Source organism: Dasypus novemcinctus, chromosome 21 (assembly GCF_030445035.2).
Source record: "Dasypus novemcinctus isolate mDasNov1 chromosome 21, mDasNov1.1.hap2, whole genome shotgun sequence".
NCBI classification, from domain to species: domain Eukaryota; kingdom Metazoa; phylum Chordata; class Mammalia; order Cingulata; family Dasypodidae; genus Dasypus; species Dasypus novemcinctus.
This window is the reverse complement of record NC_080693.1, coordinates 17,810,300-17,834,392: the sequence shown is the minus strand read 5'-3', so window position 1 is coordinate 17,834,392 and position 24,093 is coordinate 17,810,300. Positions and strand designations below refer to the sequence as shown.

At 41.6% G+C, this 24,093-nt stretch overlaps 1 protein-coding gene across 1 annotated transcript in view; it reads right to left on the bottom strand.

Annotated features, from left to right (window-relative positions):
- Positions 1 to 6,482: 6,482 nt before the first annotated feature.
- TEKT3 (tektin 3) overlaps positions 6,483 to 24,093 on the bottom strand; it is a 36,300-nt gene continuing 18,689 nt past the window's right edge. Inside the window, exons 4-8 of the mRNA XM_004469021.4 lie at positions 23,481 to 23,551; positions 19,572 to 19,715; positions 17,573 to 17,795; positions 14,323 to 14,477; positions 6,483 to 6,807 (exon numbers count right to left, since the gene is read on the bottom strand). Coding sequence (XP_004469078.1) covers positions 6,591 to 6,807; positions 14,323 to 14,477; positions 17,573 to 17,795; positions 19,572 to 19,715; positions 23,481 to 23,551 — 810 coding nt within the window. The 3' untranslated portion in view covers positions 6,483 to 6,590. The remainder of the gene's footprint in view (positions 6,808 to 14,322; positions 14,478 to 17,572; positions 17,796 to 19,571; positions 19,716 to 23,480; positions 23,552 to 24,093) is intronic.

Below are 24,093 nucleotides of genomic sequence, written 5' to 3'. Positions count from 1 at the left end.
GAGAGGCATCGGGAAAGGTGAAGGTGTTGAAGAGAAGTCGGGTGTACGTGGTATCGAAGAACAGGACGCGAGAACTCTGAGAGGGAAGTTGATTTATTTCGACCGATTGGACTTGGTGAACTCCTATCCTAATAAAAACCGAGCCCCACGTAGAGTTTTGGGTTCCCTTTTATGCAGAAAAGATATAAGGGTTGGGAGTTAAATGGTGCCTTTTTGAAAGAAAACGACTTTCCTTGTTAGTTAAGTGTTTGTCTGAGTACTAGATAGGTTTTGAATTAAAGTACCCCCCACATTTCAGGTGAGCTTGAATTAAAATCCCCCCTACAGTCCGTCTGGATGCAACTTTGAATACACATTCAGTCTTACATCCTTTCCGAACATTCAAAGACTGTAGGGCCTATATTACTTATTTGGATTTCTAGAGACTAGGTACGCTTGGAAACAACTTTGAATTTATGCACAGGCTATATTAAAGGGTCACAGATGGCCTCCTTCACACGGCTGCCAGTTGGTGCTGCCCTCTGCCGACTCAGTTCTCCTTCATATGAGGCCACGTGGCTGCTTGGGCCTCCTCACAGCATGGTGATCTCAGGGAAGTTAGACTCCTGATATGGTAAGGAGCTTCCAGGAGCATAAAAGCAAAAGCTGCTGGGCCTTCTGGCCTGGAACTGACATAGAGTCGTTCCCACCAAGTTCTGTGAGTTAAAGTGGTCCCAGAGTCAGCCCATACTCAAGGGGAGGGGACAGCACAAGGACACAAGTCTCTGGAAGCGTGGTTATTTTCCCTCGAGAGCCTAGGAAATGGGAGTTTGGTTGCCCCAGCCAGCACTACTTTAAAGTGCCTGTCTTTCCGAAATCTTCCAGTCTGGTGTGTGTGGTACTCTTGGGTCTTGTGTGTGACTCTGAATCATTATTTTCCTCTCAGATTATCTGGTCTCCTCTCTCCTCAGGAACCTCTGTCTTTACCACACACCATGGAGTGGGCTGAGGTTGGGAGGTGAAAACAAGCAGCTTGTTCCAAATAAATAGATAGCACCCAAAACGTAGGTAGACTTGCTATCAATATATACACTGGTTTCCCTAAAAGAACAAGTTCTCATACAAGCTTTCTACTTTCTATGGAAGTAGGGGAAAGCATCTTTAAGTCTGAACTACTACAGGGCTAAACTACCAACTATGAGAAATAACTTTGAAATCTGGTCCAAAGATACTATTTCACCTTCAAGGAAAGACAAAGTAGTTGAGAAATAAAAGTTACTTTTCTAGTTTCCACAGCCCTACCCATGTGCAGTGGGATATCCATTAGAGGACCAGTGAACCATTTCCTGTCCCCAGTGAGCCCCTGCTACTCATGAGGACACCTGAGCTGCATTTTGGGACACAGTGTGGTCTGTGAAAGGTCCTTGCTAAAGGGGAGATGTTGGCAGTCAGAAGGGTCTCCTCTTAGCTCCCACCAAAATTAGCAGACAGCGAAGTACTGAGGGAATGGGGCATAGAACACAAAACAGAAGACTTTTGACCTTGAAAGCTAAAGATCTGAGCTGAGGAAGAATCCAGAACCATTTAGCACAGGAGATAATGGCATTTGTACTGTCACTTTTCTCTCCAGGACCTCGTGCAGACACCACTAAGTGACCTCAAGACTATTACCTGTCTGAGGCCACATGTAGCCTCAGAATCCTTCTCACCCCAACACGCCAGTGGTTTAGAGCTGGCGCTGGTGTCTCCTTTCCACATGGCTACATGAATTCTTATCAGACCATGTATTCTAACCTGGGGCTCAGAAAAGATCATGAGAGAACTTTGGCTCTAGGTCTTGGTTAGGGCAACAATGGTGAACCCACAGCTTCTGGGAAGTTTAAGGAACCAGGGCAAGAGGACTGGGAGCTGAAAGGGAAGATTTCAAGCACAATGAGGAGCAGTCCACCTCCTCCTGTGTGCTTAGGGTTAGCCATGCACACCGAAGGGAAGAAATCCACTTCTGTTTCCAGCGCAGAGCAAAAATGATACCTTCACACCAGACCCCACACATCAGTTATTTACAGCATGAACTCAGGGCTCCGAAGTGCCAGGTGAGATGTTTATGACAACATTCTCCAGAGACATAAATGGAAATTACTAAAATTACAGGTGGCTCGGCTATTTAGGGGGCAGTTACACACATTTCTAAATCGGAATGATGCTTGGTTGTAAATGGAAGCCTTTGGCATTCCAGAAGCCCTTCTGGAAGCCACAGAATGTGAAAGACAGTTTGGACCCGAATATATGAAGCCAGATCACGTGTGGCTATTTGTAGTCCTGTGATTCTTGAGCAGAACCATGCTTTTTAATTCTTAGCAGTTAATGGACTTTGGTATTGTAATATTTGCCCTCACGATATTTTAGACCAGAAACCAAATGTTTACTTGTGGAATCTAACCTTGCCCACAGTTTACCAAAATAACAAGAAAACTAGCCTGTCTCTATGTCTGAACTACACATTCTTTGCATCACTGTCATGTAATGCTGGGAATATTTATTTAAGTAAAAGGACTCCATAGGCATACCTCCCTCAAAAACCAGCAAAATTGTAGTTCATGGAAAAGAAACTGGAAAGATCCCCTAAACACATAACAGATAAAAAGATAAATGGAATTTATGTTTATTCTTGCTGTTGACTAGTGATACTTGTCTTTAGAAATAAAAGGACAAAACCTACTATTTGGTTGCTAAAATGATATACTGTGACCACAAAATAACCTTAGTATTAGCTTATCATCATTATGTCAGTGCTTCTAGCATTTTGCGATGTTTTGTGAAATTGACTAAACAAGATCTTAAAAAATATTTAAGAAATAAACTGAGAGAAATGAGGATTGGAGTTGATTGGCAAGTGGTTAAAGCAAAGACCCTGGAGATGGAGAAATGCTAACAGGACAGAGGAGATACATACAGTGAGAAATATGAGAAAAGAGAGAAAGCCCTTCCTGCTAGTGGTTTTACCTTCCCTTCTAGAGCATCTGGATTGGAAGGATTCAAAGCTAGCATCCTACCTACATCTTATCAAAATGAATTCCAGATGGATTAAATGGAGTTTAAGAGAGCAGAAAGAATTAGAAGGAATTATAAGTAAATAATCTTGGGATGAAGAAATGCTTTCCAAGCATAATTCCAAAGACATAAATCATAAAGGGAACATTTATGAATTTCAATTGCTGCACATGAAATACCATACACAAAATTTAAAGGCAAGTGACATATAAAGAATATATGTTCAATATATATGACAAATTATTCATGTGATGGATGTACAGGGAACTCTTTAAAATAAATGAAGAAGACTCAGGCACAATATGAATATCCCATAATGGGAAATTGGTTATGTAAAACAAGACAAAACAAACTCGGATCCCTCAGCCTAATAGAATACTAAAAAGCCATTAAGAATGAAGCCATGTTCAGATGTTTAATGACATGGAAAGCATATATATTTTGTAAAAAAAAAAAAAGCATAAACAAGTTGATTTAAGGCACTGAGAATGGTGCCTGAAAAATAATAAGTGCATTTTAAGTATTAGCTTCTTTATTCAATATGATCCATTTAAAGTACATATAAAACACAAATAAAAAATATGTCTATAAAAGTGTCTAGTTAGTTTAGGGATATGGAAGATTTTTTTTCTTCTGCTGTTCATCTGTTTTTACTGAAATTTCCACAAACAACATTCACTATTTTTAGAGTTGGAAAGGAAGAATCTTTAAAAACGATATTGTGGGTGAATAACTAATGACATGGGAATCCATTTATAATATTTGAGTAGGGGAAAATGGAAAAGATAAATTGTCAATATGCTTCCAAACATGTTATTAAATATATTTAAATATAAACATTGCTATTTATATTTCTAAGTAAATATAAATTTTAGAAATTATTTCCAGATATAAATGTCATAATTTTATATATAGTTATAAAGAAAAGTCTGAAAAATGTACATCAAAATGTAGATAGGTAGTGATTACTTCTGGGTATTGCAATAATGAATGATTTTCAGTTTTTTGTGCTTTTTTCCTACCTTTTGAAATATGTCATACATCTGATTTTCATTTGTAATTTTTAAAAAAGTTATTTAAAAGATGATACCTGAGATACCACAAGATCTCCCAGAATTTAAGCAGTGCTTCTGTGACATCTCAGACTCCTTAGGACTTCGTGTGTAAAATACCAAGCCCTGTTAATTTGTTATAAAATTTCCCATTTCTTCTGTTTCCACCGCCATCTCTCTAATTCACATTTTTGTTGCTCAAGCGTAGCTTTCAAAAAACCATTTCTCTGCTCAGAGATGCCCATCAGTTCCCCAAACTCCTCCACCTGCAGTTCAAGGCCCTCACCTGCCTTTCCAGGCAGAGCACCCAGAATATATATATCTTCATAAGTATTCTGCATCATGGTCAAGCTGGTTTACTTAGGATTTTTCCAAATGCACTCTATCTTTTTCTACTTTTGTTTTTGCTCAAACTACCCCACCTACCCATATCCAGGAGGACTTTTCCCTTCTTTCTCTGTGTCTTTTAAGGCATAGCCCATAATCCCCTCTCTTTGGGATTCCTGCCCTGGCAGCCTCCGTTCATCTTCATTATTCACAGATTCCATATCTGAAAATTCACAGACTTGCTAAAATTTATTTGTAACCCCCAAACCAATACTTGAGGCACTTCTGTGGTCAGTCATTCTCAAAGTGGTGAAAAATTTGAGTCACCCAATGCGTACCTTCCCAGCTGAGGTCAAACAAGGTGGTGATTTGCCTTCTTGTTCCAGCTCTCATACTATAAACAAGTGTCCTTTTTGAGGTATGTTTAGTGTCACTTTTTTTTTTTTTTTTTTTTTTTTACATTTTTGGGCTTTTTGTTGGTGCTTCTGCTGTCCAACAGTGCTACCCAAGTGTAGGGCTGAAGTGCTCGTCCAGTGTTCCTAAGCTCAAGAACACTATGATATGTGTTAGATCAGCTCCATTCAGGCACAAGTTAGGTACTGATTGCCGCAAGTTCAATGTTAATGAATTAGTGTCATATATGGAATAAGATGACTTTGAACAAAAATTTGCATAAAACAAAGTTACGTGTTGATTGGATGATGAAAAGCCTGTGACCCAAGGCTCTCAGGAACCCAACCTTATATTTCCCCTAGGAGCAGTGGTTCACTGTTCCCTAATTGAGTGACTGCTGGACTTTATTCAGCCTGCTTGTGGCAGTTTGATATTATTGATGAATTCCAAAAAGAAATACTGATTATGTTTGTAAACTGGTCTCTTCCTCTGGGCTAGTGATACCCTGAGATTGTATTGAATTCAGAGGTTTCACTTTTACTTAATTAAATTATGATTAAGGCTTTGATTAGGTCACATCAGTAGGACATTGAGTCCCTGCCCCTTTGGTGGGTGGGGACTCACAGAGAAAACGACATGGCAGAGGAGACAGTGGGAGTTTTAATGCTGGAGTTCCAGGAAGTAAATACACAGAGAAGCAGATAGGTGAGAAAAGAGAGAAGGCTCCACTAGACATGGCAGAAGTCCCAGGAAGAGAGACAAGCCATTCACCTGATAGTTTACAGCTAGCCTTGTGGAGAGAGCAGAGCAGCTGAGCCCAGAGAGAAACGAGTACCGGGAGAGAGAAGAGGCTTATCCCAGCCTACACCTGATATTGGAAGAAGCTGGGACCAAGGAGCCTTAAGAGGAAGAGGAAACCTCAACCCTTGCAGATGTCGGCAGCCATCTTGCTCCAACATGTGGCAATAGACTTTGGTGAGGGAAGTAACTCATGCTTTATATCCTGGTAACTGTAAGCTTCTACCCCAAATAAATACCCTTTATGAAAGCCAACAGATTTCTGGTATTTTGCATCAGTACCCCTTTTGCTGACTAATAACTGTTGCCAAATAACAGAAATGAACCACAATATATTCCTCCTTTCCTGCCAATTCATGTCATACTTATTAAATAATATGAATCATCCTTTTTTTAAGTTTCTCTATTACTTTGATTATATTTCTTTATGTCCTTCACATATCCCCAAACCTAGTAAATATAATTATGCCTTCCACATCAAAGATTAGGCGTGCAGTGCCCCCGCAATCTGGAAAATCCATTAAAATTTTTTGACCCTCCTTTCCTACCAGAGAAGAAGTGTCAATTTTTTCTTTTTCTTTCATAGAGTGTGTAAAATTTGGGTATATTTATGATATTGAAAGATAAAATATGTTAATATTATATAATAATAAACATTTATTTTATGCTTTTTTGAGTTCCTAAACTTTTTTCTTTGTCATCTGCTGGTCTTCATGTGTCCTTTTTGTCTTCCAAAAAACTCCCCCCAAATTCCCATTTAATTTCTTATGCGGACCCACGATATAGCAAAACCACAATGGGGAAAGTCACGATGTGGAAAGGATAACTGTAATAGAATTAAGGCTTGGACACAAATAAAGGCTTTCCAAGACAGGAGATTGGTACATTTCTATCAGTAGGATCCTTTAATAAGTGAATACATTAGCCTTCAGTGTTAAGTGTGAGACAACCTTTCATTACAAGTATCAGGACCATTCTCGTGGAGGGTCCCTAACAATAGCCGACCAGCCGGAGGGTGTTGGGAAAGGTTTTGCGCATGCTCATGCATTTTTCTTGGTCAATGTACAGGGAGTTGGCTTTCACTGCCAGCTCATGTTCCAGGGTGGCTTTGGTGTGGACCAGCGACTGCAGAGTGTCCTCCGCATCCCTCAGGCGTTGCTGCAGGGTCTGGAGGGTGTCGTCCACCTCGTACACCTCGTTAACAAGGCTGCAAGAATGCATCGATATGGGTAAGTTAGCAGACACCCCATTCCCCACAGCTTGGTATTAGATGAATTAAGGGCAGGAGTACTTGTTAAATACCTACTGGAATTGCAGCTGCTATACTGGGTGGCACAGCAAAGGTTCTACCAAGGCAAGAATGACTTTATATAGAAAGGGCAGGAATACTTGTGCATGATTCTAGCATCATACCCCAGGATGTGGATGCCTGGGCCACTGGGATCAACTGTGCCCCATTATCCTGAAGGCAAACTGAGTATGCTTGGGACACCAGCAAATCATATTAATATTGACATTAATATTTATTATTTTCATTTTATATTTATACCCCATAACCCTAAAGGCAAACTGAGCATGCTCCTGGGCACTCATAAGTTTATATTTTGATTTATTCTTTTTATATTTATACCCCATAACCCTAAAGGCAAACTGAGCACGTTCCTGGGGTGCTAGCAAATTTACATTTAGCTTTATACTTATATTGATACACATATATGTATGTTAAATATACCTATCTTAAAAGAAACTGGGAAGACTTTTAAACATTTGATATACTTTTAAATAGCCAAAATAGGAAAAGTCAAAACTTAGCTGGGCTTGCTTACATTCATTTTATCACTGAAAATCGTTTTTATTATGAAGTCAGTAGTTGGGAAGAGGGGATACTAAACATTTTTCAGGGGTTACAGTTGCCAAAGGGCGTATGTCAGCCCCACCTGTTAAAATATCTCAGTAATGCAGGAGAGAGTACCGTTTATAGGGCCCTTCTCAAATGACAACGTGTTCTCTACCTCCCTGCAATGTGTCAAGGTAATGCCTCAATGTCCTAGAATTGTCAAAAACCTAATTGAACATAAATATAATGTGTGAAATTAGCTACACAAACTGCGAAGTCACTAGTTGTGTCATGATGATGAAAAACCTTAGAAGTTTGTCATTAAGACAAAAAGGGAAAAAATGGCATAATTTCTTGGAGAAACTTAGCATTTCCACCCCAAATAAATCTAATCAATATTGTTTTCATTGGCATTTCTTGGCTTATTAGTGACCTTTGTCTTAAAAGTTTATTGATCATTTTGTATTTCCTCTTTGAATTGCCTCTTTGTCGTTTTGCTCATTTTTCTACTAATTTAATTGTAAAGAAATTTTTTTTAAGAGGTACCAGGAATTGAACCCAGGACCTCATACTTGCCAAGCAGGGACTCAACCACTAAGCTACATCTGCTCCTCTGTAAAGAACTCTTTAAATAATAAAGTATACAGATTTTTTGGTCTATTTTGCTCTTGGCAAAAATCTCCCCTCATTTCTTGGGTGCCCTTTAGTTTTGTTCAAGATATTTTGGTTATGCATACGATTTCAATTTCAGTAAGCCAAGTCTGTCTCTTTTCCTTTTTGATTTCTTCTCTTGCATTAACGTTTAGAAGTCTTTTTTTTTCTAGAAGGACAATTAAGCAAGGGCTCATTGTACCCACTGATTTGTGCACCAATAACAGCCAAGTGATATGACCATGAGGTCACTGAAGAGAAAAAAATAGGCAACCACATTTTATAACCAAAAAACCTATTTTTAAAACCAAAAAAATAGAGTTATAAAAGGCACTAATAATGATGATGATAGTGACAATAATCTACTTATTGACCATTTTATCGTAATGCATACTATTCTAAGTGATTTCCAAGATTCAAGTAACTGAATCCTCAGTAATAACACCATGAAGTAGGTACTACGATCATCCGCACTTTACAGATGAAGAAACTGAGGTCCACAGAGTTTAGGTAACTCTCCTTCTGGTTCTGCTTGGAGCTATGTACACATCAGCTGCTCCCCAACTTCCATCAGCTGGAAACACAACTCCAAATCCACCAAATTTTAACCAGTGATCCAAAGCTGAAGTTTGCTTTGGGGTTCGTCTATCGTCACTCTGGGTGCATGCAATTAATTAAAATATACAACAGTATAAAGACAGCAGTGACAGTGGACAAACAGGGACATGGACATCTCCAGAGATGGAAAAGATTTCATGAACATAGAAAAATAGCCAGAGCACATTCATACTATTAAACCGAGGTGATGTTACACCTTCACTGAACGTTGTGGCTAGACGATGAATATTGGAGGTCATCAAATCCTGCTTCCTTGTAGAAAAGACAAGGAAATTTGAGTGCAGGGTGGATGAGCTGCCCTCACCGCAGGCCCACTGCCGACATGTGGTTGTGCACTATGCCCAGTTATCCAGGAAGCCAAGAAGGAAATAAGGAGCCTGGGTGGCCATGGTAAAGAAGTGGCGCTAATTTCCAGTTCCCACCGTCAGTTCTCTGTGATGAGAGAAAAGGGCAAAAGCAGACACCCTGGAAAGCCGACCTCAGACACAGGACGCGATGCTCCCTGGGGTTGGATTTTTTTCATTTCTATTGACAATGCCTACAGCTCAGGGCCACCAGGTAACATACAAGATGCCCCATTAAATTTGGATTTCAGATAAACAAAGAATCATGTCTTAGGATAAGTATGTCCCAAATCATGCACAGAATGCTTGTATTAAATATACTTACACTGAGCAAAAATACTTATAAGTTTGTGAGTATTAACTGGGCTGTATTTTTTTGGTAAGTACTATCAGGGTATACCCTGTTTTTGTTTTTGTTTTGTTTTTAAAGAGGTACGGGGGGATTGAACCCAGGACTTTGTGTGTGGGAAGCAGGCACTCAGCCACTGAACTACATCCACTCTCCAGTGAGAGGTGATTTTTTGTTTGTTTTTAGGAGATATGGGAGATCAAACCTTGTACCTTGTACATGGGAAGCAGGGGCTCAACCACTTGAGCTACATACTGTTTTTTAATTTGCAAAATATGTGTACCATACACAAAGTTAGCTCTCACAGAACTTTATAAGATGGCATATAAAGCAACAAATTCTTCTACTCCAAAACCCTTATGCATTCCTTTCTCTAAAAGACAAATTCTAAGCACACAATGTAATGTTGACTGAAAAACTCAAGATAGGAAACTCTGCGTGTGGCAAGGTCATGGTTTTGTTAATGTACCTTGTGGCAAATACAACAAAATGAGGACATAAGTTATCCCTGGACAGCACAAAGCATTGAGGATAGGTCTGTATTTTTAAATTTATTTTCTGTACTGTCTGAATTTTTCTACCATGAACAGATACAATGCCTCTTGGAGCCAGAAAGAAAACAATAACTATTTTTCAGAAAGCCACATAATTTCAAGGGACATGAACTCCCTCTGCATCCTAGAGAGTTGATCTGAGTGACCCAGCTCACCGACACCACAGTAAGGGAAACCTCTCCACTCTGAGAGGACAACCATCAAATGCAGACGCTTTGGAAACTCCCTGGCCAGCTGGCCTGAGCCCTGCCCTCTGGCACACCCTCCCTGGTGGACTGTTTGTCCATGGCTGACCGGGCGCTCTGAGGCAGGTTAGGGGGCAGGTGAAACGGATGCCTCTCCGGCCCCCCAGATGGCTGACATTTCCTGTCTCAGGCAAAGGTGCCCTTATCCTGGAGGATGCTGAAACTGGAATCCTTCTCAAGATCTTTGGCTCCGCCCTCTTCCTCATGCCTCCCACCTCTCTCAATCATAAAATCCTGTTCTGTCTCCCAGATAGCCTCAACATGAGCCACTGTCCCTCTCTGTTCTCCAGCACACCCCCGAATGTGGTGCCCTCAGCCCAGAAGCTCTTAACCCATTCTCCATCCAGCTAACCTAGGCCATGTTCAAACCTCAGGAGGTCCCCCTTTCATCTAGGACCAATGCTGTGTATTGTTAAGAACAGCAACCTTTTTGTCACAATGGGGACACTCACCATTGTCTGATTACTCCGTCTGCCCTTGCAGCCTAAAATCCCATGCAAGTGGCCTCCACAAGGGTCTGCCTTGCCCAGGGTTGCAAAAATTACTGGGTGGATGGAGACCAACATTGATGTCCCATTTGAAGGAGATGGCTCTGGGAGGCAGGGAGCTGCCCCAAAGTCCAAGCACACAGGGTCTCCCAGAATCAAGAACCAGACTCAGACCAAGCAGGAAGGAGCCCATTGGAACCCCTGGAGTGGGGAGGGCTCTTCTAAAAGCCACCTGCAGCGAGCCCAAGAAGGAAAGGTGCGGGAAAAAGGTCCCCAAGCAGGTCACAGAAGCAACAACAAATGGGGAAAACGCATCCACTCCGTGCATCACCATCTGTCTTAGAAACAGTGGCATTGGGGGGTGGAAGGAAAACAAAGTACCCAAGTTTCTTTCGGTCTGGGGATGGTAAATAGAAAACCTGAGATCTAATCTAAAAGCATATTTTCATGTTGTTGAGATCAAGTTGGATTAACAAGAGAGCCTTTAAAAAAAAAAAAAAAAAAGTCCCAGGCTATAAAGTATCACCAGGGAAGGAACAAATCTTCAGGGAGGTTGCTGCAGATGGATGATAATGGGATTTATGACGGTGGGTTGTTTATTATCATGCTGGTTTTCCTCTGTCTCCAGCCCTGCCCTGTCATGCTTCCCCGGGCTTCAAAAGGAGCCCTGAAAGCACAGGGAAGAAACGTAGCAGGTTGATATATGAGTCTTCAACTCCTCGCAGCCAAATTCTATTCTAGTGGAAAATTTATCTGTGAAGGAACTGTGGAAAGTGTACACATTAAAATATCAATGTTAAAATAAAAAGGAATTAAAGATAAATACGACGCCAGCAGTTAAGGCATTGTTTTCCCCTGCAGAACACAGTTAGGAGGTAACTGCTCAGGCTTCAACTTTAGATTTTAAAAATATATTTGTCATCATCATCACCTTAAATTAATAAATTTTTTTTTAAAACAATGTGTGTTCTTTCAGAGCCACATTTTGCCTCTCAGTTTCCTTGTTCTTGGCAGATTGTAGACAGCAGTTCTCTTGAAGCCGCTGGTTTTTTGGAAATTGCAAAACTGAAAAATATTTTGTGTTCAAATACAAATAAAGCCACTGTATTTTTTTTTTTAATGTATCACAATTATTTGTGTAAAGCAGAGCCTGGTCTGGCCCTCCACCAAAGATGCCAAGAATATTTAGAAGCACTTTTGAAAGAACCTGTTTAGAACATTTTAAATGAAAATATCTCAAAATGAAAACAGCAATTTTTCCCAGTTCTCACTCCCCTTAGTTTATGATCTTTATTTCTTCTTAAATCTGGGCAGCCAAAGGGTTGCTTTCAGAATATATCAGTTTAATAAGGAAAATAATCCCCTCCCCCAATAATAATCCTAAATTCCACTGTTTCTACCCCAGGACCACATTTTTGGCTAGGGTATTTTAACTAGAAGTCTTTACTGAAACAACCTAGGCTTTGTCCTAAAGTCAATAAACTGAGGAAACAGGCATAGTATGAAGGCGACAGGAAGTAAAGAAAAAGCAAATCCTGCTTAACTGTGGAGTGGAAAAAGAGTAAAAATTGTTCTGCGTCATGCTGTGAATGCCTCATTGTTTGATAACTCCGAAGTCAGGCTAGACCCCTGCTCAACACACTTACAAAAAGCACCCCTGTGTTTCTGCCTGATGGCCATCTAAATGATTGATTGGTTTCCATCTCAACTAGAAGAACTTTATTTGTTTTGTTTTGTTTTGTTTTTTTATTGACTTTGTAATAATATTACATTAAAAATATATACTAGAAGAACTTTTGACGCCTCTTTTGAACGTCTCAGAGAACGAAAGTTTAGAGCTCGCTTTCTCCCCAAAACGTTTACACAAAGTCACACTATGTTTCTAATTGTGATCTCACTGCCAGATTCTTCTGAAGCAAATCACCACCTCAGATGGGCTGTCACAGGTCCACCTGGCTTCTCGAGTGGAAGGTGGTTTATCCTAAAGAAGGGGTATATGAGTAGGGGTTCTGTAGAACCCACTTTGAGAAACACTGCAGCAGGTGTGAACTGTTCCCCTACACAACTATCTCCTCCTCTAGGAGAAATGCTGTTCGTCCAAGAAATGAAGGCCATTCGTCTATATTTGTCTATATTCTAAAGTACAACATAAACCTATACATGTGGAGTGTTTTCCAATTTTGTCCTCCCAAATTACCAGAACCTGCTTTGCTGACTCATTTCTGAGGGCAATGAGAAGGTCAAGTGAGACCAGGTACAGCATAGGGCAATGGAAAAGTATCATGCTTTATTGGCAGGAGCCAATCATTACTTCAGTTGAATAAAAAAGATGAGTATTCAAATAGCGACTCTCCTTACCACCAGCTGTAACTAGGGCCAGTCACTCAACCTCACTTTAGCCTCAGTTTCCTCATTGGTGAAATAATTGAGATACAGTAAAGCACTTAGGAGTAAGATCAACAGTGGTAGCAGCTATTATCATTGTTATTATCATCATCATCATGTTTATTATTGTCATCATCATCTTCAATGACCTCACAATTATCTCCCTTTCCTTCCCCTCCAGGAAATCCACTGCCTCAACCCGCCACTTGTTTCTTTTGTAGAGGTCAAAGTAGTTTGATACTTAGGATAAATCCTTCATGAAGATAAGTGAATTCTTTCATGGGACCAACTAGAAGACAGGGCTAGTGGCACCCATGGCACCAGGAAGGATTTTTTTTTTTTTTAGGAGGTACTGGGGATTGAACCCCGGGACCTTGTACACGGGAAGCAGGTGCTCAACCACTGAGCTTCCTGGTTGCTCCCCAACCAGGAAGGATTCTAACATTCACGTGCTGCCCCTTTGTTCCTCCAGTTCCTATAAATTGGATTAACTTGTGCAAGGAAATTTTCAGGACCTAAGAATAGCAATGATAAACTCCGGAAAGAAAAGGCAGATTCGCAGGTACTGGGAAATTGGAAATGAAGCCAGAATTGGGAGGAGTGGGGGGGGGGGGTGATGAAATCTTGGCCAGTTTCTCCTGGGCCCATCCTAAAAGACATCTTCAAAGTTAAAATAACACGAGTAAAATACATCTCGTGTTTAGTAGATAAGCTGTGGAGTTAGAGTCCTCCGTTCATGGACACGTGGGAGTGTGCTTGATGAAGACCAGATGCCTTCTACCTCTCCTGAGAACAGAACAAACTGACATTGACCTAAAGGAGGGCATCAGAGGCTGAGGGGAGACCATGAAGATGGTTTTGATGTCAAGAGCAGAATTAAGAACCAAAAAGAGGGCACTGATTGCAAATAGGTAGATATGGGGTCAATGGAATTGGTACCATAGGTCCCTTTTCCAACGAGTCTCCATAATATGTACTAATGTGAGAAATACACATAGAGCCAGTGGACTCTGCTGGTGTAAGGAAGATGTTCTGGAAATTCCAGAGACTCGAGGCAAGTACAAGGACCCCAAATACCACCCTGGCCTCTCTGGATGACACTGATGTTCTTAATACTTTTAAAGAGGGCGCATACCCAGTGAACACAGCTGTGCCCCTCCCAGATTACCAGGATGTTATCAGAAAGAGCCCCGAGCCAGTCAGGTTGGCAGGGGAGACCCAAGCACTCCCCCTCATTTCCTCCCGCCTTACCGCAACTGAGCCATGTCTCGGCAGAGCTCTATGTTGGGTCTCCTCGTGCGCTCATCCAGTCTGGTTTGTGCCACCTTCAGGAAGGCAGACTTGTCTCTGATGGCCTTCTTGATGGATTCGATGGTCATTTCGGTCTGGAAAATCTCCTGCAGGGTCTGTGATGAAGAGAAGCAAACACCTGAGGCTTTGGCGCTGGCCCCTCAACACCCGGCTTCCCCCTCTTGCCTGTCAGTATGGCGCCCTGCCCCTGCCCACCCTCTCTGATGAGGAGGTCCATTTGGTGGAAACCTCCTCCTCCCCAGCCTGACCCCAGGGAATCTGAGGTGCTGAGTCAGGACCAGCTCACACTTGCAGTGTGGAACCAAGTGTGGTCTTTTGTTCTCTTCTCGGGACGCAGTAATATCGTGATGGGAGTATTTACACCACAGAAATTGGTCAATGCTACAAATCAGGGCTTTTGTTCCGTAGAGTTGTTAATTATATATTGACGAGCAGAAATCTGTGTGTAACTGTCTCAAGTGAGACCGGGGAGTTTGAGCAGCCCTAACTTACGTTCTTGCCTCTCTACCTTCCTGGCTTCTCTTCCTACCAACTTCAAGGAGGTGTATGCCTCCTAGTGGAAGACTTGCCTTGAAGCTAATCAAGTTTAGCTTCAGTATCCCTCATTTGCAAGGGAGGGGCACTGGCAATTTTGTATTCCTAATTTTGTTTTTTGTTTTTTTCCCATAAAGAAGGTGCTAGAAAAGTCCTAAGCTTCAAGCCCCACTCAATCTGAATCCTTCTCTGGTTCTTTCTCCTCCTCCTTTGCAAAATGATCCTCCCTTTTATGCTCTGAAAACTCTCCCTTCTCCTACTTACTGTAGGACCTGATCTCTATAATCCCATTTCTCCACATCCTCTGCATTATTCTCCCTCTTTCTTGGCTCCTTTCTCATGGCCTAGAGACATCCCCAATTTTTTTTTTAAACCTCATGCCTCTACCAGCACTCTCTCATTGGGATACTCTCCAGTCCCTCTCTATTCAATGATTACATTCACTCCCTCGACCTACCACTCACCTGATCTGTCTGCAGCCTCTCTAGTCTATGTCTGGCTCTAGTTGGGATAAGGAAGCTATACTCTCAATGTCAAAGTGAAGGCCTCTCTTCTTGGAATTCTCACCTGGCTCATTTCCTCTGGCCAACTGCTCCTCTGATTCTTTGCCTTTCTCTCTAACTGCTCCTCGTTTGCTTCCTGTGCAAGATTTTGTCCTTGGGCTACTTCTATGCTGGATCTTTTCTCCCTTAAAGCGATTTCATAGAAACACCCAGATTCAATGCTCAGGTAAGCTAGGAATTTTTAAATCTGTCATGGAAGCGTTGACCTCTCTCCCAAGCTTTCAACAACCCACTAAAAGTCATTACATTATTCTTATCCCCAAGACCTACTCCAGACCCTCCTGCCTCTCACCACTGGAAACTTCTCCTGCTAAGCAATCTTAATGCTTTATCTGTATCTCCAAGGCATTCTTTCTGCAACTCTCATAGACTTTATCATTTTCTGCCTTGTGGTTATATATCTCACTCTGAGATACCAGACAACAGGATCAGTGTGAAGTTTATGCGTGTGCACCCTTGTTGTGGATTGATGTATGTCCTCTACCAGACATGTTCGAGCTCTAACCCCCAATCCTGTGGATATGAACCCATTTTTAAGTAGGATCTACAAAAAGTCTATTAGTTAAGGTACGGCCAAACTGAATTAGAGTCAGCCTTAATCCAGTATGATTGGACTCCTTCTACACAGAGGAAATTTAGGCAGAGTTGGTAATATACAAAAGGAGATAGATGGCCATATGACGGAGGCAGAGAGTTACAGATTGCTGCCAAGCCACCCTCAGAATGCTACAGACTTCAGAGAAAGCATGACCCAGCCAATACCTTGATTTCGAACTTCTAGCCTCTAAAACTGCAAGACAACAAATGCCTGTTGCTTATACCAACTCATCTGTGGTATTTGTTATAGCAGCCCTGCCAAACTAAGACAGCTCCAACATGCTTAGCATAGTATCTTGAATTCAGTACATAATATTTTGTTGAACAAATGAATTCTATCACCTCAGTTCTATCAAAGACCTCTAAAATGGCTTCTTGTATCCTGTCAATGTCATCGACAATCCGGCTCCAACCTACCTCTCCGAGCTTCTCTCCCAGGACACAAACCATCTATTCCAGTCAACTGGGCTCTACACAGACTTAAATTCAACCTCTGATTTGCTACCTCTAAGTCTTTGCTCAAGATGTTACCCCACCTGGAAAGTTTAGTTTCCTCCAAGCCCCAGTAATACTTCCTGTATTTGTTATTGGGCAGCCATAATGCATAACTTTGTATTGTTATTAAATTGTACATGAGCTTTGCGTATGCATCTGTGCTCCCCAAATATAAGCTTCCTGGGAACAAACAACTACATTTTATACTTCTCTCTACTCTGTACAGTTTGGAGTACTGCACTCTCTTGCTCAATAATTGCTTATTGCCCAGAGTTAGAGATGGGGATACACAAAGAAGACATCACAAGAAGAAAAGATAAATAACTACAGCCCGAGAAAACACTACCCCTTCAGTTGTGCAATACAACCTTCGAGCAACGTGGTCAACCATTCAAGGTGTTTAAAATCAAAAATTATACACTATCTACAGCCCAATACACAAAAATAACTCCAAGAATGATGCTGAGGACGGGCTCCTTGTTTATCTTGAAATATTTGCATTCTGAACAAATCCTTCATTAGATTGTCATTATCAAACTCTTATCCTTGGAGCACTTAAAACATTTCAATATCAGAAACACTTTGAAACTACAATAGTTTCCTGTCTTTGGTTTTGCATTCCAGAAAAAAAAAAAGTGGGGGGAGGGGCTGAAATAATTTAAGAGAAAACATTCCTGCCTTATATCCTACTAATAAACTCACTTCCTAGTTACATATGGTGGCTCGTTAAACTTTAACAATAATGTTTTTGTTTCTATTAAATGCTAAGAACTTTTCTTTACATAGTGCATTCTTTGTGTTCCAAAAACCAGTGGATTCCAATTTCATTTTGGATACATGGTTAAAATAAATGGGACACTTCATTACTGTTTTTTAACCTGTTTTTTACTCTGAATGGCTGAGAGATCATGTGCTTTAGTGTGTCTCTCTGGAAGGAGTGAAAGATTTGTGGCCCCAGAGTACGTGTCAGCCAAGGGGTGTACCACCAGTGACGGATTTACCTTTGCTAAGTGAATCTGAATCTTATTTTTAGCATCTGCAGTCTCGGCAACGCGATTGGTGAAAGCCAAATTCACTTTGTTGAACTGATTCCACATTTCATTCGCAGTCACAACCAAGAGGTTTTGAATGTCGTCTCTCAGCTTGGCAGAGGCTGCTCGTTCACTCTGAGAGCGGAGAATATTGTCATCAGTAAATTTGGCCCAGGACTCGGGCACTGAGATCCTGAAAATAAAAGGAAGTAGAACCTGACCATGGTGACAATGATGAAATCAGCCTAGACAGTCTATAGAAAACCCTCCACCCTGTGAAAGAAAAAACTCCAAATCACTGATCCCAGTTTTATTGAATAAAATGTAAACATTTAAGCAAAGCTGATTTTAAAACTTTTCTCATTTGATCCTTATTTTACTGCTCACCAAGTTTTATATATCCGAAGGATAAACTAAGTCCTCCACCAGTTTGGGGGAAAATAGTTTAATGTAGGTCCTTTAAAAATGTGTCATGCCAGCACACTAAGCATATGAAAACGTATTCAGTCTCATGAGTCATCAAACAAATAGTAATGCAAAAAACACCATACTGAAAATCCTTTATCAGAATAGTAAATATTAATGAGAATGAGCTTGTTTAGAAAAAGACATTCCTGTTGCCTGAAGTTTTGAATGTTGAAATGGTATATCCACGCTGGAGGATAAGAAGACACCATAAACCAACAGCCTCTAAAATGCATATAACTCAGAAATCCTACCTCCAAGAATTTTTTAAGGAAATAATTTCAGCAATATTTATGCCAATCTCCCCAAAATTGGAAACAGCCTAAATGTCCAAAGGTGAGGAACAGGTTAAGTAAGTTATAGTCCATTTAAAAAACAGTGATCTATATAGCATGCAAACTTGTGCTGTCAAAGAATATTTACTTTTACAGACAATGTTTTTGATACCCCGCTAAGTGAAAAATCAGACAGACTACACATGGACAAATAGTGAAAGGATTCAGGGTCAATAGCTACATTGGGTATCTTTAGCCTTCTAGGGGCCATTTGTTTGCTTGTTGATATAATAAGATATTAAAAGAGATTCTTAACAGTTAGGGGCTTTAGCCCAGGCCAGGGACCAAAGTACCACAGGTGCTCCGTACTTCCGCATTCCAAAGGGAAGTATCTCTTGGGAAAGAAAGGGTGCTAACCTAGGCTGTCACTTGAGGAAATAAAAGAGAAAGTGAAGAATTCCTGTTGGAAGTGGGAAAGGACCTTCCTGGAGGAGGGTTAAGGGGTCCAACTGTGTGATCGATCCCTGCCCGTCCCCCACTCCAAGGAGGAGGGGAAGACGCTTCCCTCTCACCTCAAGCCAAGTGAGAGATGTCTCGTGGGCACCTCTTAGAAGATGAATCTGAACTGGATTCATACCTGAGAACATAGAAGTACAAAGTGGCAACTGGACCACCCATCTCATGGGCAAACCAGGAGAGGGGGCTGCTCTGGGGGGTGAGCAGCCCCAAAAGAGAAAATCCACTGGGGGATCACTTTAAAAGGGGGGTATGAGTGTCTACCTGGGCGTGGTACTGGAGTGTCCCCTGGGAAGGAGCACAAAGGACTTTCTCCCCAAGCAGGTAGCTTTCCCATGATGGCCTTCCTCTATCACATGACACTCTCTCTCTCCTCTCTGGCTTCTACTAATTTCTGGCTTCTCTGACTACCTCCGAATTTCTTCTCTTTATAAGGCCCCTAGTCATACAGACTAAGGCCCACGCTGATTCAGTTTGGCCTCATCTAAAGAGGATCCTATTCACAAACAAGTCCACACCTTCACACCTCTGCAAAGGTCCTATTTACAAATGGGTTCACACCCGCAAAAATGTGGATTGAGACCTGAACGTGTCTTTTGCGGGGAGGACATGGCTCAGTCCCCCCCAGTCTGAAAGCTGTGTCAAGTCATTTTGAAAGGAGGAAGAATGAATTAAATGAAAGCAAAACCACAAAAGCCGCGTGTCTGCCTTACGTTGCATCGACCCGCTCCACTCCTCTGAAGAAGCTGACGCCGTCCGATGTGTTTCGCAGATGGTGGCATTTGTCATCGATGCGGTAAGCCGCCTGCTTATCACTCAGGTCTTTCTCCAGCTCATGCTGGGAAGCTCTGTTGGCTCTACAACACAAAGCGGGGAAAGTGAAACTTAAAGTTTAGGTGGCAATTTAACACTAGGAAGCACACTTGCTCTTCTGTGTTGGGCCCTGCTCATAATTGCTCCCCTGGTTTTTCCTTCACAGTGCTCAGTTTCTCCAAGGAAATGAGCTTCTCTGCAGATGCCAATGCACATGAATGATTAAACCCCTTACTCCTGCCTTGCTCTTACTTCCTTCTCCTTGTGGTAGGAGGTGGGGTGGAGAGAAGAAGTGCAGACAAGCAGTTTTCTGGGGCCCCGGGGCTAAGATAGACTATTCCAGATTGGACACTGATTTGAAATAATCTGTCCACCTCTGCATTTCCCTTCTTCCATTCCCTCTTCTACATCCTAACCTCCTTCCCTCCATTCTTTGAACATAATCCCCAAGAGATTGAGGCGTATACAGCTGAGCCATGGGGAGGCGACCTCAGTATGTCATCATGTGAGGGAGGGCTGAGAGGTTTGCCAGGAGGGTCAAAATTAACCTCCAGGGCAGGAGTTAGAGACTGCTTGGAAATAGGACGAGGGACTGCTGGCCCACACAGTCACCCTGCTGGGGAGGAAGAGAACTTGGTGTGTCCTGAGATGCCCAGTCCTCTCTGCTGTGCCACGAGAGAAGAGGCCTGAGAACCCATTACCAAAGAGAAAGGCCTGGAAAGCAAGAATGCAGGCAAGGTGAGCCACTCTTTATGGGCATTTCATGCAACAGTTATTAACTGTTCTGCAACAGTTATTAACACTGTTCTGAGAACCTGGGATGCATCATTGGACAAAACAAACATCTCTTGCCCAAAGGAGCTTGTATTCTACTAGAAGGAATCAGACAATACACAATGAATATGAAAATCGTGTTTTGTTAGAAAGACAATGCAAAAAACATAGAGCAGGGGGAAAGGGGACCAGGAGTATGAGTTGTCGAGAGCTGTGATTTTAAATAGGTCTCGGGAAGGAAGTGACATTTGAGCAAAAGCTTAAATGTGGGGTTGGGGGAAGCAGATCATGCAGGGTTTCATTGGTCATTGTAAGTGTTCTTGTTTTACTCCAAGTGAAACAGGGGTCATCCAGGCTTTGGAGCAATGACATGATCTGACTTGCAAATTAAAAGGGTCATTTCAGTGCAGGGTTGAAAACAGACTGGAGGACACAGGGAGACCCATCAGGAAACCATTGCAATCATCCTAGCAAGAGACGATGGTGGCTTGAACCAAGGGGGTGAAAAGTATTCATATTCTGGGTATGTTTTAAAGATACAACCCAGAGAATCTCCTATAAGACTGCCCATCGGGGAGAAAAGAGAAGAGTTGAAGTTGCGTCTTTGGAAGGACAGAATTCCATCAATTAAGCTTGGAAAGCTGTGGGTGGGGAGGCTGGGGAAATAAACAGAAGTTCAGTGGACACGTTAAGCTTGAGGTGTTCATTAACATTCAAGTGAAGATACCAAGTAGGTTGCTGGAATTCAGGGATGAGGTCTGGGCTGGAAATAAAAATCGGATGATCATTAGCATGTAGGTAGTATTCATTTCTGCATTCCCAGCATTCCAAATTCATCTTGGTATATAGAAGCCAATCAGCAAAGGCTGTACTGAGTTGAATGAACCAATTCTAGCTGCAGCCTTCCTCTAACCTAGCCTGGACCTCACTTGACTTATCAGAGCTATCTTTTTTCTCTCTCTCTAAAGTGGAAATGTCTGTGCCACACAGGGGTGTCCCCATGTAGGGGAGTCCCACATGCAAGGAGTGCGCCCCGTAAGGAGAGCCGCCCAGCGTGAAAGAAAGTGCAGCCAGCCCAGGAATGGCGCCGCACACACGGAGAGCTGACACAGCAAGATGACGCACCAAAAAGAGACACAGATTCCTGGTGCCACTGACAAGAATAGAAACAGTCACAGAAGAACACACAGCAAATGGACACAGAGAGCAGATGACTGGGGGTGGGGGGAGAGAAATAAATAAAATAAAAAATAAAGTGGAAATGAGGGTAGCAGAACGGGAGTGCTCTGCATTTTGTGAATTCTAAAGAATATGCAAAGGTTGGAAGAGAAAGCTACCTCCCTTGCTACCTCTGTGTTCAATCTCTAGCCTCCGATTATTATATTGAAAGATTTACACTAACTCTGCCAGGAGGAGCTGCCATTAGAAGGCCTTTCTCATTTGTGGCCCAGAACTAAATGCTCTGTCGGCTTCCTCTCTAGCCCTCTGGCCCTAGAGCCTCCATGGGAAGGGGCTAAAGGCAGTAACTCCTTAGGTGGAAAAAACTGTGGCTGCCATGTTGAGGTCTAACGAGATTCTACGGTCAGCTGAGCTTCAAACTGAAGGCTTCATGGACGCTTCCGAAATGAGTGGAGTTGGAAAACCCTCATCCAATCAACTTCCCTGGACAAAGCATAGTGGTCACAGAGATGGCAGACCCCACAGATCTTGGAGAAGCCGTTTCTGCGTGCACACGCAGAGACAGAACTTTGTACAAAGGGCTGTGATAGAGCCAGAAGCGAAACACTTTATAGTAGGGACTGAGATGGAGGCATAACCATTCTGGGGTGGAAGAAGAAGAGCAAAGAACACAACACATGGGCATTAGGTTTTAGATGATACAGGAAAATGAAGGTTAGGAACTGGATCAGAAGGAAACAGAGCAGAAACCACTCCTCTACCACACCAAGCTAAGCATCTCTGCAATTCCTAGGAAGCAGAAACCAGGAATTACTATCAGAATTGCACCACTTTAATATTTATAGTTTTTAAAGTAAACTTAACAGTTAACCAAGCCAAGGATGGTCAGTTGTTCTTAAGACATATTTTGTCTATCCTCATAAAGTTCTGGATTTTTAAAAAAATCCTTCCAAACAAAACTTGAGAATCTCAGTCTTGTAAACCGCTCAGAGCTTTACATGTGTTGATCCTGACCTTCAGGGTAGGGTAGGAAAACTGAGTAAGCAGTGCTGATTATTTTTATGACACATGTTCTCCGGGTATAGTGTGTGTTATCTGTGACAACATTAGTATCAGCACAATCATCTTTTCTTTTGTGTGAGGTATTTGTCACCACTTCTTTCCATAGCCATAAGCAACTGAACAAAGAATGGACCTACTTTTTCATGTTGGGCGCCAGGCTCAGCCAATGCTTTCCCAGCCTCGCAGCTGCTACTATGGCCCAAGACCTTCCCTTGATTATTATTCTTTTCCTCCCATACATATTCAGTGCCTACTATTGCCAAGACAAGATAGTGCACTTGAGGCATTTGTATCCTGGTGGAGAGTAGGATGGGCAAATGATTAACATGCAATGGGAGGAGATGAATTTTGCAATGATGCAATCAGAGTATGAAGAAGTGTGAAGCTATGTCTGCCACTGTGTCAGGGAGGCCAAGTCTTGAAGGAAATATGGAAAGAAGCATGCAAGTGAGCCACAATCTAACCCTTTTTCAGCTGCCCTTCCTTGAAATGAGCATTATCAACGGTTAGAGTTGAACATAGATGAGAAATCAGTCTCTTATTAAAAAAAATAGAGAGTTTCTGGAGTTCAAAGACATCTTGGCCAAACTCTAAGTCCTTTCCATAGCATCTTAAAATTATTTCTTTAAATAAAAATTTAAAGCAAATGAATGCATGTACTCGTTTTAAGCTTTGGATAAAACTGTTTGTGTGTGTGTATCCTTACAATAGCCAGGAGAAGTCTGAAGGGGAGGCATCAGTAATGTATCATTTAATGATAGATTTTAAATTGTATAGACAGGAAAAACTCTTACGCAAGTTGGGCAACAGCCTTATCCAAATGTAGCTTCATTCTTTCTTGACAACACAGAATAACATCAACTTCCTACTCAATTGAAAAAAAGAAAATTAATGTTTTCATTATTGAATACAACATTCAGAGTCAACAACCTAATGAAACATCAATGAGTAAAAAACTTTGTCTCCGACAAGATTGTGATGTAAAACAAGAAACCAATTTTACATCCAGCTATGTATCTATTTATCGGCAATCTTACTGTGAGACTAAGAGTCACTCTTCATTGGGCTGGAAGGAAATTATATTATGGAACAAGTTTTGGCATGGTTAAAATGTAGGGTTTTCTTTCTATCTCTGGGCTTTAATTAAACCAACACAAAGGAAAAAAATAAAAACTCTGGTGATGTGAAAGTTTGAATATAAATGCGCACTTTCTGCTATAGTAACTACTTTTCCGAGACAAAGTAAACTCAAGAAAGGAAAAAAGACAGCCAAAGGGGCTTCCCTCTGGCAATGTATATAACTTCAAAAAGACCTAGTCTCGAAGGAGATACTATATCAGTTCTAGAGACAATAATAGGGGATATAAGAGGGTATGCGATCTTCCCTTTTGGAGTAATGAAAACATT